Below are 17,982 nucleotides of genomic sequence, written 5' to 3'. Positions count from 1 at the left end.
CTTTATGGTACTGCATCAAAATGTGGCATATATGCAACTGGAGAGATATGAACGTTGGGCGCTGGTCTTTGAATGCAGACGGTTCCCACTGGAGTCAGTTGGCCGACTGTGTTGTCGCCGAGGTAATTCAAAATCGCCATGGCGAATGATAGCGGATTTTTCATACACTTGTGAACCCCAATTGATTGAGAATACACTCCAGTAGTCCTTGTCACATTCCAGATGGCCCAAAGACTTGACAAGTGAAGATGAGTAAATGAACAAAGAAATGAATTTTGCAATTTGTTAATTTATTAAGAATCATATCCACATCACTTCACCTGTGGTCCCAATTATTTACATACATAGTTTACATCACATAAGCGCAGGGTATTTTGGATTATCAAAATCAATGTCTAAAAATAAACTAATGTACATTCTTTATAGTACAATTTTTTTGATTAATTCATTTGCATTCATACTTCTAATGCGTTATTTACAGCTTATTTACAATTTCAGTTTGATGCGTAATAATTTTTTCGTTTCTCCAGTAATTTTATCACTTGACAACACAGCATGCCGTATATATTACAATAAGGACGTGCACGATTAAGACAACGATATTCTTACATATACTGGACAAAAATAAAAAGAAGTTTTCAATATAATTTGTGCAAGGATTTGTGTTAATCAGTAAAATATTTAATAAGAATAATCTAACTGCCAAAACGTGCATTTATCTATACATTCTACACATTAACCGGTTCTAAATACATGTATTATATTAAACTCTATCTTATTTCTGGCAAACTATCCAAATATGAACCCTTACCAGTTTATATGAATGATATTTCATGTCATGACCAGGATTAATTATGATTTACAAGAATTATGCCAAATTGAACAACTAACATTAAGCAAAGCATATCACAGTTTCCATACAAGTTAGGAAATTTAATTGAACAGCAATACATTTTCAAACAAATCACTGCCAGAATTAAATAATATTTTCTTTACTAGGGGATTGATTTCATACTTATAGGTAGGCCTTCCAACCATACTGAATAATTTCGGTACTTCTGGACCTGTATAATTGACCTAGGGTTTTCAAGAATGGACGTAGTGAAGCCCTTTCTCAGGACAATCTTGTTACTCTAGTTTTTCTCGTTGAGTTTCTTCTGTTTTACCATTCGATTTTAATTCTTCTGTTTTGCTCGTTAACAATTTACTGTATTCTTTCTGTTGTAACTGTTTAAATGATTCTTTTGGCTTTGATCGTTTTAACTGACCATCCCTAAATTATCAAATAATTGTAATGCTTTAAAATGTACAAAAAGGCATTTAGGATTCCAAGTTACACATAATAAACGTTTCCTTACCATTCTAAATCAACAAGTCCACCTTGTTTTGCTATTTCTTGTTTTACCCTGTAAGCAAACTCTATAGCACTCTCATCTTCCTACAAATAAGGAATGGAATGAAAGTCTTCTGGTAAAACTTACTGTCAGCATTTTATGTTCAGATATTATCTTAACTTACTCCTTTCGTACATGGCGGAAGGTACCAAACATCACACACAATTGCCCAACTGGTCAAGATCATAAGGATATGCTGAACCATTGATTCTTTACTGCTATTCCAGAAAGCATCAGCAAATCTGGCATCATACTGTAAGATCAGAATTTTCAGGAAGTGTTAACAATTCTAATATTTTGCAAAAGAAATTACTGGAAATATACCTTGATAGCAGCCGGATAAACTGTTCCACCAACTTCAAAACTACCTTTCTTAAACATCATCACTGAGGTATTGTTAATGCATGTACCTGAACAAAAAAAAACAGCAGTATCATATCAACATCAACTTTCTTAAAAAAACCCAACCAATTCTGTTATCTCAAAATCAAGAAAGTTACCTTCAGGAAATATTAATATTGGTAATTTATTTTTATCTTCCACGTGGTTTCGTAGCCTGTTAGCTACAGCGACCCTGTCTCGAACTTCAGAACGCTCAAACCAAACTTGCGCTTCTGCTCGACTTAATGCACGCTGCATCATTCCTAGGAATCCTCCTTGTGCCTGACCCACCTATAACAATTAATCATTATACGCATGTGACATTATCTAATGCATCATAAAACCACTGTCATATGGTTGTTTAAAGTAAGAATAACCAATACAAAGTTATTATTCAGGAAATGGCAAAGTTGACATACCATAGCATAGCAGTTGTCGGTAGATAAAAACACTACATCTATAGGTGATGTATGATTAGCAACCCCTATTCCACCACCCTTTGCTTTGTTCTCTCTGTAAAATGATTTTCATTTTTCTAGATGAAAAATCTTGTTGATTTTTTCAACTTTCTTAGTCACAGGATTCACAGTAAAACCTGCTTAATCAGGGTCAATGAAATGAAATGATCTGAATTTTCATTTTGGAGTGTTATCCGGACCATTCAAAAGTCTGAATTAAGTAGATTTACTGTAAATAACATTCCAAAAAGAATCATTGCTGATCTCTACCATAAACCATAGACTGCAGAAAAGTTTTTATAGTCTACCAGGTATACATAAACATACGTCAATACATCTATAATAGCAATTTACCATCGTTTATTTTACACTTTCTGGTAACCACTGAGAATATAACAAATATAGTAAAAATTATACAGCGACCCAACTACTGATTTAACACAATGATAGCTTACCGATTATGAAATGTTATGACAGCAGAAAATGCTCTTGCCATAATACGGAATGCAGTCAGATTTACATATTCATTCAATCTCCTCTTCATTCTATGAAATAATTCATAGAACAGGTCATTAATAAGATATTTTCTTTGCGATTTGAGCCTTTTCTTAAGGTTTCAATTTGACATTTGCTTACCGGCCATTTTTCAGATATCCAATACATGCAGTACCGATGAGCAGCCAAGTAATCCCGATGCAAGCTAGCCCAATTCTGAAACGTGATGTAATTCATCGCTCATTTAATATTTTTAGTTATAGGCATTATATGCATTAAAATAATCATGCTAAATAGAATTTTATTAGATAACAAGGTATCTAACTAACTAACCTAAAAGGCAGTAATATCAAATATCTTACTAAACATCCAATCCACCATAATATTGTTAGACGCAAACTGAAATAGCAAGAAGGTAACTTTTACCCTGGTAATCCAAATTTTCAAGACATATTCATTGTTTTTTTGTTATCAAGAAGAGCTTTTTCTCCTTATAATAGAATTTTTCCATTACCTAACAAATTCATTATTCCGATTGGTTCTTGTCAGCAAATTCCAACTTGTCAATTCTGGAATGGTCACAATCAATATTTAACATATTTAGAAGAGATGATATATCGATCGCAACAACCGGAATACAAACCTTCGGCATTGAATCTCTGAGTTACATCATCTTCTATAATAGCCTGAAATCAAAGAATGGCAAAATAAAGTATAATATTCATTAGCCTGATTCATATGGATAAATTAACTGTTTTTGAATGATTGGAATATCAATGAATTCATTATATAAAAAATTGTTCTTTCAATATCATTTAGGTTCATGTCAAGTTCTTGCCCAGGCATTTAGCCGTATGATAAAAGGTCAGTCAGTTAACCAAACATAATTCATGTAATCTACGGCATATCAACAATACTTGACCTTTGGTTCAACTCCTGATGGTTACAGAAATGTGTCATGCTCAACACGTGTATATATTACACATTTTTGATCACATCAACCTTAAATAAAGACTTTTACAGAGGAGAGATTACCTCAGACTTACCTCAATACCGCTTTTGCAAAAATACATCACATCTGAAAGATGAAATTCCTTGTCCATCAACTCCAAAGATCTTTCATTCGGTATTTCAATGGGCTTTGAGGCGGAAATTGGTAGTTCCTTCTTGATAACTTGTGGCTGTACTGAAAGTGAATGAGATGAAGATCAGTGACAGTCTTGATTGTGGATGTGCCTGGTAGAGTAACTCCATACCAGAATCACTTGAAGTTGATCGAATTTTCTCATTTATACTTTTAACGTAGAGTTTGTCCCTGGTTCAATAACAACTCACCATTATTTACGTCATTACTATCACCTGTTGCTAATTGTGGATCGTCTTTATCTTTATTCTCATCTTCACCATCATCTTCGAAATCTCTTTTCAACTGTTCATGATCTTTCACTCGTTGGTGTCCCCACTGACAGGAAAAAATAATCCTATCACAATTTATTTTTGATTGATTCAGCAGGTGATACTCATCTGCCATTCATCATTGCTTATGCACACACATACACCCCTAGATTTGCGCTTTCATGTAGGTAGCAGTAAGTAGAATCGAAAAAACATTAATTTCCTGAATAAATCCTATCCACATATCATATTGGAGATTATAGAACCAGCTGTGGCAGGCGAGGATTGCCGACGAACTTTACACAATCAAGCCGTATATTTACCTCGAAAACCTTTAGTAGCGTATTCACATATAATTTCCGGATACCCAAGGATTTTCCACATGATGCAAGAATGACTGTCGAAAATAGTGTGATTAGAAAGGGTGAAAATAACGCAGAAATGACCCAAATAAATGTTTGTTCCATCGACATGTTGACATCGATAATGGTTCGTTCGTATCCTCAGTGGCCGGGTTATTGAAATTGAAGTGGTCGTTTGTGGATTCGAACCCTAAAAATCCCATCTTTCAAAAAGAGGTACCTAGGGCATAGTTTAATTAGTATCGTGCCATTATTCCCGTACATCGTCTAATATTTAGACTAGGCACAGGGACAGGGCAGAATCCTCACACTCATGAGACCCTTCACCCAATCCTGGGCCGAAGTGGTATGCTGATAAGATCCATGGTTGTTTCCACCAGCTCAGTGATCTCAATCACTCTTAAGATCCTGTACCATGTACCCAACTGTCGCAGACACTATGTTCTTGGTCAACCTCGCCCTAACTTCATACACCTGCACTATACCTTGAGAAATCTTTCCACAAATAAAAAACATACATACATTTTTTCCAATACAAATAGATGTAGGTTTATTTAAAAAGGTTAAATCGAGTCCAGTTCAACATTTATGAGAAAATTGGCATTATGTTCTAATCTGATTATATTATCATTTAAGAAAGCATTTTCTATTAGTTTTGAAGCATCATAAATCATAGAGCACAAAATTTACCAAATTTCTATTTTGAAATATACAAATGTACCGGTACATGATAAGTTTTAATTTCAACAGTAAATTTACAATGATTGTGATATTTAGATTTTCTGATCATGAGAAACATTTTGATTCAGATATTCCAGTAAAAACTCTCTCAAATGCAATATGAAATACACTGTACCCTATATATCTCTAAACTAACATTATACACAATAAAATCATAGCATGAGAAATGTCAACAATAATCTATGTTTACCAAAACCCACTAATCAGCAATAATACAGAAAAACAAGATATATTCGTTTCTAGTTAATATAAGATACACCGTATAACTATTACAGCGCAAAATACAAAATTTTTACACTAATTGTCCACCAGATATATAAACATGAATATTAACAATTTCCAGCTCGTCCTCATCTCAAAGAAAACCTGCCTTACTGAATAGTGTGTTAGGATTGTAAATATATCATCGACCAGATATCAGACAAGTTGAAGATCAGAATATCTGCAAATGCAGAGGGTACCTGTAAGGAAGAGTTTCCTATAGTAAATAATTCACCACCTAACTTTTTGGGGTGGATGAGAAGCATACTTGTTGGTGACTCCACCAAACATTCTTACAATGCGTAGAATTTTCTCAGGATCTTCAGTTTTACGTGAAGCGACAAGGAAACAATATTTCTCTTTTATAATCAGTTCTGTTTTTAACATCACTTTCTTACATATCGAACGAATCTGAGCCCGTTCTAACTTATTAAAACCAGGGGAGAACACAAGTTCATCAACAATTCCACTTGTCGCATAAAGATTTACAGCTTGTTGAACCCATTCATACTGTTGCTCGTTAAAACGCCTCAGAGGGATATTAGGATCAGGAACCTCTTCTTCTTCGTTATCAGTTATTTCTTCATATTCAGATTCTTCTGCAACTGATTCTTTGGCATCACTTTTTGAAGCATTAGCAACGTTGTCTGCAGGGGCTACCTCACTAGATTCACCCTTACTACTGTCTTCAGTCTTACTGTCTGTCTCATTAGTTTCGTCCACTGATTCTGTCATCACATGTTGTGTATTAGCATCAGATTTGTCTGGAAGTACCTCAGGTTTGTTTTCTGTGTCATCAATTTTGTCTGCTGCCTCTGCATTCAAATCTTGCGTATTAGAGTCAGACGGTATCTCTGAATTATCATCTGTGGCCTCTGTGTTCATATCGTGTATGTTCTTGTCAGATTTAACTGAAGGTTCCTCAATATTGTTTGCCTCCGTCATATCGGTGTCATTATCATTTTTCTCAGTCAAATTAGATACGTCTGTCCTTTCTGTCACTTCAGTTTCCATATTTTCCTCCGTTTTATTCTCTGGTGCGTTTAAAGTCTCTGGTTCCTTATTTTCTAGCTCCTTATTAGTCTCCTTATTTTCTTCATCCACATTAGATGGTGCAACTAGTTTCACTTTCTTCCTGTATCTTTTGGGCTTCGGAGGTTTGTAAGGAATGACAGCGTCTGGCCCATGCACATAAGCAACACTTATTATTGGGATAGGAGAGATAATTTCGCCACATTCTCGTCCAAGGGCATCTCCTGTCCAACCAAGTTCTGCCAATATTTCTCTACCATATCGTCTTACATTCAGTAAATCAACAATATCTTCTGTCACACTTTCATCTTTTGTATCAGTTTTAACTTTCTCTTCACTTTCTTCCTTATTTTCTTGATTTTGATCTTTAGCTTCATTTCCCTTAGCGTTAACATTTTCATCTATTTTGTCACCTCCATCATTCTTACCATGTTTTTCCTCATCTGCAATTTTATCCACTGTTTCATCTTCTTTGACATTCTCTTTATCATCTGCTTTAGATTCCTTATCTTTATCAGGCTCATCATGTTTCGTATTTTCGTTTTCAGCCATCTTGCTTTCAGCGGTCTCCATGCATTTTTCAGCTTCGTTTGAGTTTACAGTTGTATTACTATCAACTTTTAAATTTGGTCTTTCAACTTCTGTGTCATCACTACTTTTAATTTCATCTTTTTGATCTTTAATTGATGTTTCATCCTGAATCTCACATACAGCTTCCACCATCTCAACATCACCACCAGGTTTAACTTCATCTGGTTTAATCTCCTCATCAACTTTAGGCTCTTCTTTAGGTTCCTCTTTCTTTCCACGTCTGCCGCTTCTTCGAAGACCTCCACTTGTTTCAGTTTTTGCTTTTTTATCTGGTGTACCTCCGCTTCGCCTACTACTTCTTCGCAGTACTCTTGTTACTGGTGCTTCCTCTAATGGTTCCTCAGGTTTGGTTTCACTTTCATCAACTTTAGTTTCTTCTACCACCATCTTTTCAGATTCTCCTTGTTGTTCATCAACAGCATTTAGTTTTCCTTGTATTTCTTCCATTAGGCTTTCATCCTTACGTTTTGTTTCTGCTTCATCTTTCTGTTCAATGTCTACTTTTTCAATATTGTCTTCTTGCTTTATCTCTACGTCCTCTGCATTATCTTCAACTTTCATCTCACTTCCTTGGTCGGTTTCCTCTATTAGCTTCGCCTGTTCCATATTATCCGGTTTTATCTCCATTTCTTCTTGTGGTTTTACTTCAGGCATTATCTTTTCAGTGTCCAGCGTCTCCATTTGTTTCGACTCTACTGCTTGCATTTCCTCTGATTTTACCTCAGAGTTGATTTCTTTTTCTTCCATTGATTTGGAGTCTGTTTCATTCAGCTTATCAGCATCCCCATCATCTTTTTTGTCAACAGTTTCATCAACTTTCCTTTCACCCTTCTCCTTACTGTCACTTCTATGACCCTTGTCTCTATCCCCTCGCCTATCTGATCTGTCTCTCCTATCACTCTCAGATCTGTCTCTCCTATCTCTATCTCTCCTGTCACTATTTCTATCTCTACGATCACTGTCTCTGTCCCTACGATCACTGTCCCTAGTTGATCTATCATGCCTCTCACTATCCCGACCCCTTCCACGATCTGAATCCCTATTTTTATCTCGATCCTTTTTATCATCCCACCTACTACCAGTACGTCTATCTTGTCTTTCATGATCTCGAGTTGATCTTTTCTCGCGTTCTATCTGTTTTTCTTTCTCGCGCTCCTGTTCAAGTCGCTCATCTTCGATTGGATCATATTCAAGTGCTTTCATTCCTTCAAACACCCCATCCTTCCACATATCAAATACTTTCTTCCCAAGATCAAATGGTTTACTCTAAAAAATGAATAGAATTCAAATAAGCCTCACAGAAATCAACAATTTTAACCTGAAAATGAGATCAGTATAATTAACTAGATAGGAATGCTTATCCAAGCCAAACTACAATATGAAGATATAAATATCAAATTTGTTTGCATGTACCATAGGTGAATAATAGGTGGATAAACATTCCTCTTAACGCACACACAAAGAAGATTGATAGTGGGTATCTCGCATCTCTTAGGCAGTCCAATTGCAGCTTGTACCGGTATACAACAAAGGTATAACTAAGCAATACAGCTAATATCCAGGATACGATCTAGATTGACTTTTAGGGATATAATTTGGGGATATGTCCCAATAGCCGATTCATCCAGAGGGCAAATTGATCCATCCATGTGTGCAAGAGGTATGAGGAGATCATTCAGTTTCAGCATATATATCCGTTCGTATTTACTGGGGTTCCTGGTAAAACATCAGATTCAGTGACGCCATTGTGCAGTTGTTATCCAGTGATGAGGCGCAAACTTATTTTTGGGGAACCTGAAATCGAATTCCTGGTTTATGTTACCTTCAATGTATTTTCTGACTGGCTGGTACCTCTAGATTTTGAGGCAGGAACCTCATGAATTTGAGGAGACCTCTTCCCTTGTCACATTGATGCATTTTGGAGTGTGCTATTTTAGAGCTAATACTATAGGTTTAGGTTTCTGTTACATAAAATAATAATATTTACATGATCAAATTATAATAACTTAACTAAATACATGCCAAAAGATTTTCAGATTTCAATCTACAAATGCAGCAACATAAAATCGTAAGTAGTAACGTATAATTTGCATCTTTTAGATGAATTTTGAATAAATATTTTGTACAACTGACTTCCAACTGCATCACTTTCATGTATCTGGTACATCCCTAATCCAAGATATGATTTTAAATTATTTTCATAATGTAAATGTTTTGTGATAGGACGATTGTTAAAGTGATAGATATTGTGGGAGGACACCCTTCTTTTTAATGTAAAAAGAGAAAGGGGAACAAAATGGACGGATGAAAGTTAGCCTGGAATAGAACAGTTCGATATATAAGTTAAACAAATAATTAACAAGAGACGTGCCTGGGACTTCTTCATTATTGCATCCATGGAGAACATAGTTCATGGGGGACAGGAATGTCTGAGCAAAGCAGGGTCCATTCAGCAAAAAGTTATCACGTAATGCGTATGTAGTTAAATCTTTCCTTATGTATACCGATGCTGTTCCTTCATATGATGAACCATTTTTCTGAATTCCATAGTCTAAATTGGCAAGGACGATGATGGGCTTTCGATAAAATGTCAGCATTTAAGTTAAGATGGCTTATTGAGGATTCTCCAGACAGATCGAAGATTTACATGACTCGATAATACAGACCATTCTCTCTCCGACACCATTTACCAGACAGCTCAAGCACAGGATCTAACCCTTAAATTCCTTTGATATTCAGTAAATTTCCATCGCATGTAACCTACCCAACAGGTTTTCATAACAAACAAACATGTATTTATAATTGGTTCATTTTATTGCAGAGATCATTAGGCAATAAACCTGAAAGCTGAATGACTAGATTAGACACTTTGTCACCTCAAAACCTTATCTTTCAGTTGCTATGAACTGAAGTTGAAGGACGTTGAAGTGACAACGAATATAAAGCACATCTAATTCCAAAAACTAACTTTCGAAATTCATAGAAATTGAAGAATTAAAAGACTATTTTCTTGGTTGGTGTAATTGAAGGGCAATATAGAAAAATAATTGGATTATCAAATGGGTTTTCAAAAATTATGCCATTTCTGAATGAGAAATTGCTATAGAACCAAATATTTAGAGATTGATTTTCTAAAAATAGAATGAAATAAAACATATGAAATCACATATAGAAATATACTTACAACAAGTGACCAGTGTCTTTCATACAATTTGCGAAGCAATGTTTTTGAAGCACGATGTCTGGCACAGGCTTGACCTTCATCAAAGGTAACAATCATCAAATGATTATCGAAGTATAGGGCACATCTAAAATAGAAAAAGGTTTGTTTATATTTACCATCATCTGCAGGAAATGATTCATAGCGAGATCAGAAAATGAGGTACACCTACTTGGTTTCAGCTCGACGCCTTCGCGTGACTTCCTTGTACAAAAATTTCACTTCCTTGTTGTTGAATTCAGCAAGCTGATATATGACATTCAAAGGATCCTGGTCATTACGTTCTGGATGGACAAGTACTACAATATTTCCATATTCCTCAGGTTTAGCCACAGGGAGATCGTCAGTAGTATTTGCCGGTATTACAGTATCTGTGGCGGGGGGTAAATCAAGAGATTTCATAAGTTCAGCATCTTCAGAACCTTTAACTAATAATTCGTGTTTTATCTCTTCGAGGATTGATCGTGTCGTTCTCTTAAAGTAAAGCAGTTTGATAGATGGAGACTTTCTAAAGAAATCAACGATAGTGTAGAATGCACGCTGAACAGCTATCTTATGACTCCTTGATTCTCCTGTACCCAAACAATATTCTTGCACATACAACTCGCATAGAACCATAGGGGTTCCATCATGAACAAAGTCAGTTAAAACAATCATGGTCTCAAGGTGGATCTTCTTCAGGAACATAGTAACAAGATGTTGACATTCTTCAACAGTAAATGGAATGGGTTTGTGCTTTCTTGTACTTTGTTCACGCTTTTGAACCAATGACAATGTTTCAACCATGCTATTTGTGAATGTTCCCCCTTCTTCGTGGCTTTGCTGAATGGTACTTTCCTGCTCTTCATCTTCCTCAATTTCCTCAACTTCTGACTCATCTTCCACTTCTTTCTGTATCGAATCGTCAATCATTTCCGAATCAGGAATTGTACTCTCTGCATCTCTGGAGGCTTCAACTGGCTTCTCGGTTTGTACACTCTCCTGTCAGAAAAGAAAACTTACATCATCATTTAGATCTATCGATAGCTTTGATTACAAGAACATCCATGTGTCTATTTAAGGCTACTTACCATTTTGTCACCTTCATCTTCACAATTTTTCTCCTCTGTTATTGTATCAGATGTCTTGGCAGTTTCGTCCTCTTGTTCTGGTTTTGGTTCTTCTGCTTCCATTCCCTCACCACAGCCCGCAGTTTCAGGTTTATCAGTACCTTCGGTTTCAGGCTGATCAGTACCTTCAGTCTCAGGTAAATTAGTACCTTCAGTTTCAGGCTTATCAGTACCATCAGTTCCAGTCTCATCGGTACCATCAGTTCCAGGCTTATCAGTACCTTCAGTTCCGGCTTTATTAGTATCTTCAGTTCCAGGTTCAGCAGGACCTTCACTTTCAGACTCTTTAGTATCAGGCTCACCAGGATGTTCTACATTTTTATCATCCCCTATTTTATCCGCTTTAATCTCTTCTGCTATTTTTTTGGTGGCTTCATCATTACATATTTTGCCTTCAGCTGAAGCTTTTTGTAAGGTCAACTCCTCCATATACTGAAATATGAATTATAACATTATCAACCACAATGTGTGAATACACCACGTTTCTAATACACCAAATAATTTTAACGTTTTATAATTTCTCACCTTTTCCAATTCGATACATTTCCCTGTGTCTCGTTTCTCTTTAATAGCATCACAAATCAGCATTTCAAGTTTTCTGAGTTTCTGCTTTAGAAGGGCTGTATTTCCGCGACGATTATGACTGACGTCAGAATCGCTTTCGTGGCGTCTAGGAGATGAAAACTCTGGTCTGTTGCGTTCTCTACGTTCGGGAGTGCGTTCACGTCTACGCCTATCTCTTCCTCTGTCGCGGTCCATACTTCCGTATCGATCATCACTACTGTATTTATCATCACGTCGACTGCTGCCGTATCGATCTCTCGGTCTGTCCTCACGATCAGAATCTCTTCTGCCTCTCGCCGACGTCGGGGCTTTTACATCGAGGTCGAGCAAGGACTTGATTTCGCCGCGTCGAGCAGAACTTGACGTTCGATAATGACTACGGTCATCTTTCCTATCGGAACGGTTGCCGCCAAAACCAAACGCTCTGTCGCCACCGGAACTTTTTCCAAAACGATCGGATGAGCGGTCGCGATTTTCACCGAACCTATCTTTACTATATCTGTCCCAGCTCTCAGTTCTTTGTTTCTTCACTCCCCAATAATCACTGTTATCTGTAGAACAACTGTTATCAGCCCATCCTCTTTTTTTACTATCAGAACGCCCACTGCGATCTCCACTCCCTCCACGACGATACGCACCACCTCCACCACGCTGGGAGGGAGCCCACGATCCTCGATTTTGTCCATAACCCATTTGACCGTAATTACTTCCATAACCACTTTGATTGTAACCTTCTCCATAGCCTCCTTGTCCCCAATAACTTCCATCGCTACTCATACCAGCACTAGACGAGCCCCAATACCCGGCATTATTCTGCTGATTTCCCCAACCACCGGTTTGGCCCCAATTTCCCTGGTTCTGATGTTGACTTTGCTGCCCCCATTGCGCCCACTGGGCAGCTTGTGCAGCCATGTTTGAAGCAGAATTCGTGGATGCAGTATTTGTTTGCGAGTTTCCACTAGACTCACCACCAATACTCGATACATAATTCTGGTACCACTGACTGTACATTTGCCACCATTGTGCGTAGTCCTGTGCGGATGAATTAGCAGGTGGACCAGGAGGACCAGTACTAGTAGTAGAGGTTGATGTTCCCGATGTGGCTGAACCTGATTGTTGTTGGTATTGTTGCCACATCTGGTAGTAAGCAGCAGCAGCCGCTGTATTATTCGAATCTTGCTGACCAGACGACATAGTTCCGATCCTGAAAATAGTCAACAATGATCTTAAATTCGGTTCAATTTAATGCATTCTACGTTTGCTAAAGATTACTAAGAGTCGAATAAAGAAGGATGTGAAAGGGAAAGTGGTTAACAGGTTAAATAAATACGGACGGTTGAAACACAGACTAACACGTGCACATTATGCGAGCCAAATATAAGTAAAATATCAGAGTATTATTGAAATGATTTACTTACGAAGTGTTTCACTAGATGGTACAGTATTGTTTTAAATGATTGAACTCAGATTCATCGCTTATTCAAACGAATTACGGCTTAATTCGATAATAATAGAGCACGATTTCTCACGATCTTACAGCACAAACAATATGGCGTCGGCTGTACCGAACTTAGACGAGATGGTGAAAGAATACATCTTATTCCGTGGATTCCACACAAGTCTGAAGAATTATGATGTCGAATTGAAAAATGACAAAGATAAAGGATTCAAGGTAGAGGCATATTCGACTTTCAAACAGTTCATAAACCCCATAATGCATAGATTTCTTAGTGGAACGTATTTCAATCAAATTCAATCGAGACAGATTTTATTGATGCAGCCTTTCTATTATTTATGGGAAGCGAACATTGTAACATTTCATACGTATAAACAGCTCCTTTGCGGTTAGTTATACGAGACAGGTCTTGACATGAGGCCCTTTTAAAATTTATGTCCAGTCTGCAGTTGGTTCCACCACCCCTACTATTAGTCTGAATACCAGTTGTTGTTACGTTACGGTTCCCTCTAAGTTTGACTGCTAGGTACTAGACTAACCCTACTTGCTACTAGAACTAGCCTAATAACTACTTGACATTCACTTATCTCTAATTTCAGGCTGAAAAGATAATTGAACTGATTCACTCTTATGTTGTGAATTCTGACTTAGTTCCGTTAAAGGAATACTGGATATATTTGGATACGCGCTTGTTCTCTCGTCTTGAATATATTCATTCATCTAGTGTTAGAAAACTGGAGGTCAGCCTTTACAGGTAGGCCTAAGTCCTAATGATTAGTAATCGTAAGTTTGAAGAAAAAAAATTAATTCAAACCATACTTTTGATTGTCATCATAATTAATTTTAGGTGGTATCTGGTTACAGCTGTTTCAGCTAACAGACTCGAAAAAGTGAATGAATTCTTTGAAAAAATGGCTCCCGAGATTCAGAATCAGTCTGAATGGAAAGAATGGTTTGGTAAGTATTGAAAAAGACTTTATTCTCATTGATGATTCTTATGATTATACATGACATTGTTGAAACTTTTACAGCTTTACCATTCATTAAGAACCCAGAAGATAACGCTACATTTGCTATGTATTTCACAAAGCAATGGCAGGATACATTCCTCTTATCGTTACACAACTTCCTAAGTGTTGTATATCAGAGTATGCATATCCTTTTAATGTTCACATTTACCGGTTGTCAGTGATTTCCAAATATAACATTAGAATCTTAGATGTTTTTATCCTTAATTTACTATTCTACCCCTCCCTGCTCTTCTCATGTTTGAGCAAGATCTTCAAAGAATTAAAAGGTTACAAGAAGAAACTGGTCACTATCTGAAGCAGGTAATTTTAGACGCTTTTTGCATCTCTAAACTTATTCTTTTAATTTTCAAATCACAGTTTCAGCGTGGTGAATGTTCGTTTTGTTGTTGCAGTTAGCTATGTATAAGGACAAGAAGAAAAATGATCCTTGGCTCGGTCAAATGAATGAAAAACTTGAAAAAAAGAAGCCTGCCGATATCAATTTGGTTACAGCGACAAATTTGGAATTAATGGATGATTTCTATGATATATCTCAGTAAGTAGGTACTTTCTCTAGTATTCATAATATACTTGAAACATGTTGAGAAAAAAAGGCCTAACATGACATTTCCTTTACAGAGATACAACAATTCAGGAGCCAGAACCACAACCTGGAATTATCAAATCCTTTGCTAAGAAAATTAATCTGCCTACATCACCGACATTCCGTAAAACTGCTAGTCCATCCTTTGGGCGGAAAATATCACAGCCTCAAATGAAATCCGATGACATGAACAAAAGATTTGGAGGAAAAGAAGGAAATGGTGGCAAAGATGATGTTAAAATGCGTCAACTGGGCACAAATTCACCGAGTGCAGCCAGACAATCATTCCCACCAGTACAAATACATGGAAACAATGGTCAATCATCAATACACGCAAATCCAGCTGCAATCAATCAATTGAAACATAAGATACAATTGCAAGAAAGTCATGACAAACAGCGTAGAGAATTACTGGGAATGGGACGAAATTGTAAGGAGAAAGACAAGGTAATTATTTGAAACACTGATCATGTGTCCTAGAGCCAATTGTTCCCCCAGGATTTCTGCAATTCAATATATCTTGTAGTTTGTAGATGATAAACGTAAATCTTTTGATGGTAATGTAGTAAAGAAGGATGCAGTCAACCGACAGATATCTGCTCCCATTATTCCACCTCAATCTGTTACATCCGAAAATCACCGAGAAGAACCAAAGAAAGATTCGATGAGATATAAAGTTCCAATTGATTCCATAGAAAACACTGGTTAGTGAAGTATTAAAACATTACTGGTCTGGTATTTATTACAGTCATGGCTTTCAGTAAAGTTAGATTCTGTGCTCTGTTGTCATTTTAAACAGATGTTGAATCACCATTTCTGTTATTGAGCCAAGATGAATACAACGAACATCACTCTTCAATTACGCATTGTCGATTCAGTGAAACTGGAAAGATGATAGCCAGTGTAGATATAGATGGAGTTGTCAAGTAAGTGTTTTCATTTTTCTTCCAAAGAAAATGTGTTAGAATATTTTTTGAATTATGAGTCTTGTAATACTTCATGGTATTTTGCACAGGGTATGGGCATTAGATCCTGCTCCCGTAACGGTGGGTTCAATTATGTCAACTGCTCCACTGTTATCATTAGAATGGGCGAGTAAAGCTGACCGATTAGTAAGTTCATGTCATATCAGCAAACTTCATCCATTTACTTCAAACAATTAATGAAAGTTCATTTATCAACATTTTCAATTTCAGTTATTACTTGGTAACAAAGCAGGACGTGTTCGATTATTTGATATCAAGGAAAAGAAAACACTTATAGAGGTCGCTGCTGATGCAGCTTTCCCTAGGTATACAGTGTACAGAATTGTGATTTCATCTCAATTAGTTTTATGTGGTGTTTACCTTGAAAACTTTATTATTGTAGGATTGTATCATTAGCGTGTAGTCCTGCCGGTACATCATTCGTGTGTGCATCATCTGGTAGGATCGGCAGAGTTGGTGCTGAACCTGTTGGAGCGAGACTTGGTAAACTATCTTTGTGGGACATGAAAACTATGAAAATGGAGGTAAACTGATCATGATTTATATTGTATACTGCGTAAGCAGTGTATCTTGACAAACTATCCTCTAACTTACAGAAAGAACTACCATTAACACCCAGTCCCATTGCTGTTAATTGTACTGCTTTCAACCATAATGGCCAACTACTCGTAACTGGAGGTGCCGATGGTATGATTCGTCTTTTTGGTAAGTTCACTTGAAAGAAATATTGAAATATGGGGACTTTATCTATTGAGAGTGGCTCAAACTGTTAACCTATTTTTTGACAGACATGCAACGAGTGGAATGTATCGCTTCATGGAGAGCTCATGTAGGTGAGGTTTACTGTGTACAGTTCAGCTCTGATGAAAATACCTGTTATAGCATGGGTGGAGATGGAAAGGTATGTGAACTTATGCTTGCTTTTGATACTTAGGGCCGGCAATTACAGGTAACCATTATTCTTGTTTTCTTTATTCTTAGTTCTTACAGTGGAGCATACATCAAACAGGCAACAAAGTATGCGACTGGTGCGTCCACAGTGGTGCTGCCGGACCATTTGTTGCATCTGCTTTTGGAGGCTATAAACAAATGCAGTCTCCTAAAGGAAAATTATTTGCATTTGATGCTGAAGGACAATATGTACTAACTTGTGCTCAATCCAATGGTTTAATGTACAATGTATGTATTTCGTTGAATTAGAAAGAAAAACGATTGCAACAGTGAATACGACAAATGTGTACATGTATATTATTTATTGTATTGTATTTCAGTTGGACAGGGAAAAAGGAGCTCAGAAAACAATGATTTTAAGTGGCCACAAGGCACCGGTAGTAACAGTAGACTGGTCAACAGCTATAGACTGTCGAATGTGTTTAACAGGAGCAATGGATGGAAAGGTTATGGTGTCGACACTTCTCAAGCAATAGAATATGAAGTTTTGGTAAATCGAAATCGATGAGATGTAATTACGTTGTTGTATGAACTTGAGAATAATCTACACGCAGTGCTAGCAATCCAGGGATCATATTTTATGTATGGTATTAAACCATTTATAATATTTTAGTGTAGTCTTTATAAAATGAATAAATGTTTATGCATACACATACCAAATCTAAGTTTAAATGGTAAAATTCTTTTTGAGAACAGCGATTCAAGATACCTTTGTTGTTTATCCTCGTAATTTTCTAGTCAGGATAGGCAATAATGTGCCAAATATGAGATTATTTAACTAATCTAATTGAAATCATCGTTTTTGATCGCAAACAAGTTATCGAGTTGATTCAGTACTTTAATTGTTACAAGCATAATTTCACTGATGTGATTATGACAATGTTGTTTCTAGTCAATAAAATCTCATACTTAATGGTAATTACCGGTACTAGTTATGTAAATAATCCATGTTAAACAGATATATTGAAAGAT

At 36.6% G+C, this 17,982-nt stretch overlaps 3 protein-coding genes across 3 annotated transcripts; 1 reads left to right on the top strand and 2 right to left on the bottom strand.

Annotated features, from left to right (window-relative positions):
- Positions 1-279: 279 nt before the first annotated feature.
- LOC141898377 (glycerol-3-phosphate acyltransferase 3-like) lies at positions 280-4,617 on the bottom strand. The gene is made up of 14 exons (XM_074784233.1): positions 4,447-4,617; positions 4,064-4,190; positions 3,775-3,914; positions 3,372-3,414; positions 3,243-3,297; positions 3,062-3,127; positions 2,870-2,944; positions 2,689-2,778; positions 2,195-2,288; positions 1,895-2,066; positions 1,719-1,804; positions 1,519-1,647; positions 1,359-1,438; positions 280-1,273 (listed from the first exon to the last, which is right to left on the bottom strand). The coding sequence occupies exons 1-14, from the start codon at positions 4,594-4,596 to the stop codon at positions 1,129-1,131; spliced, it is 1,452 nt and encodes a 483-aa protein (XP_074640334.1). The 5' UTR covers positions 4,597-4,617; the 3' UTR covers positions 280-1,128.
- A 445-nt stretch (positions 4,618-5,062) lies between these two features.
- On the bottom strand, positions 5,063-13,565 carry LOC141900625 (uncharacterized). The gene is made up of 6 exons (XM_074787604.1): positions 13,422-13,565; positions 11,965-13,207; positions 11,401-11,871; positions 10,503-11,311; positions 10,295-10,418; positions 5,063-8,376 (listed from the first exon to the last, which is right to left on the bottom strand). Exons 2-6 carry the CDS (start codon positions 13,195-13,197, stop codon positions 5,719-5,721), a joined length of 5,295 nt encoding a protein of 1,764 aa, XP_074643705.1. The 5' UTR covers positions 13,198-13,207; positions 13,422-13,565; the 3' UTR covers positions 5,063-5,718.
- LOC141900626 (WD repeat-containing protein 91-like) lies at positions 13,528-17,965 on the top strand. Its single transcript, XM_074787605.1, has 16 exons — positions 13,528-13,675; positions 14,059-14,213; positions 14,307-14,416; positions 14,491-14,613; positions 14,708-14,790; positions 14,883-15,025; positions 15,109-15,520; positions 15,600-15,777; positions 15,873-15,999; positions 16,089-16,185; positions 16,270-16,364; positions 16,442-16,583; positions 16,656-16,764; positions 16,848-16,960; positions 17,041-17,238; positions 17,331-17,965. The coding sequence occupies exons 1-16, from the start codon at positions 13,553-13,555 to the stop codon at positions 17,484-17,486; spliced, it is 2,364 nt and encodes a 787-aa protein (XP_074643706.1). The 5' UTR covers positions 13,528-13,552; the 3' UTR covers positions 17,487-17,965.
- The last annotated feature ends 17 nt before the right edge of the window (positions 17,966-17,982 follow it).

The sequence above is a fragment of the Tubulanus polymorphus genome, chromosome 2 (assembly GCF_964204645.1).
Source record: "Tubulanus polymorphus chromosome 2, tnTubPoly1.2, whole genome shotgun sequence".
NCBI lineage: Eukaryota > Metazoa > Nemertea > Palaeonemertea > Tubulaniformes > Tubulanidae > Tubulanus > Tubulanus polymorphus.
This window is presented reverse-complemented; position numbering and strand designations above follow the sequence as displayed.

Bases quoted from the DNA above. Each gene is read 5' to 3' on its own strand.
- LOC141898377 (XM_074784233.1), bottom strand. From the start codon at position 4,596: ATGTCGATGGAACAAACATTTATTTGGGTCATTTCTGCGTTATTTTCA. The intron at 4,191-4,446 runs GTAAATATACGG...TTTTCCTGTCAG, and splicing joins CGCTACTAAAGGTTTTCGAG to TGGGGACACCAACGAGTGAA. The intron at 3,128-3,242 runs GTAATGGAAAAA...TTGCTATTTCAG, and splicing joins CGGAATAATGAATTTGTTAG to TTTGCGTCTAACAATATTAT.
- LOC141900625 (XM_074787604.1), bottom strand. From the start codon at position 13,197: ATGTCGTCTGGTCAGCAAGATTCGAATAATACAGCGGCTGCTGCTGCT. The intron at 11,872-11,964 runs GTGAGAAATTAT...TTCATATTTCAG, and splicing joins AATGTATCGAATTGGAAAAG to TATATGGAGGAGTTGACCTT. The intron at 8,377-10,294 runs GTAAGTATATTT...TTCATTTTTTAG, and splicing joins AAAGACACTGGTCACTTGTT to AGTAAACCATTTGATCTTGG.
- LOC141900626 (XM_074787605.1), top strand. From the start codon at position 13,553: ATGGCGTCGGCTGTACCGAACTTAGACGAGATGGTGAAAGAATACATC. The intron at 14,417-14,490 runs GTAAGTATTGAA...AAACTTTTACAG, and splicing joins TGAATGGAAAGAATGGTTTG to CTTTACCATTCATTAAGAAC. The intron at 16,765-16,847 runs GTAAGTTCACTT...ATTTTTTGACAG, and splicing joins TGGTATGATTCGTCTTTTTG to ACATGCAACGAGTGGAATGT.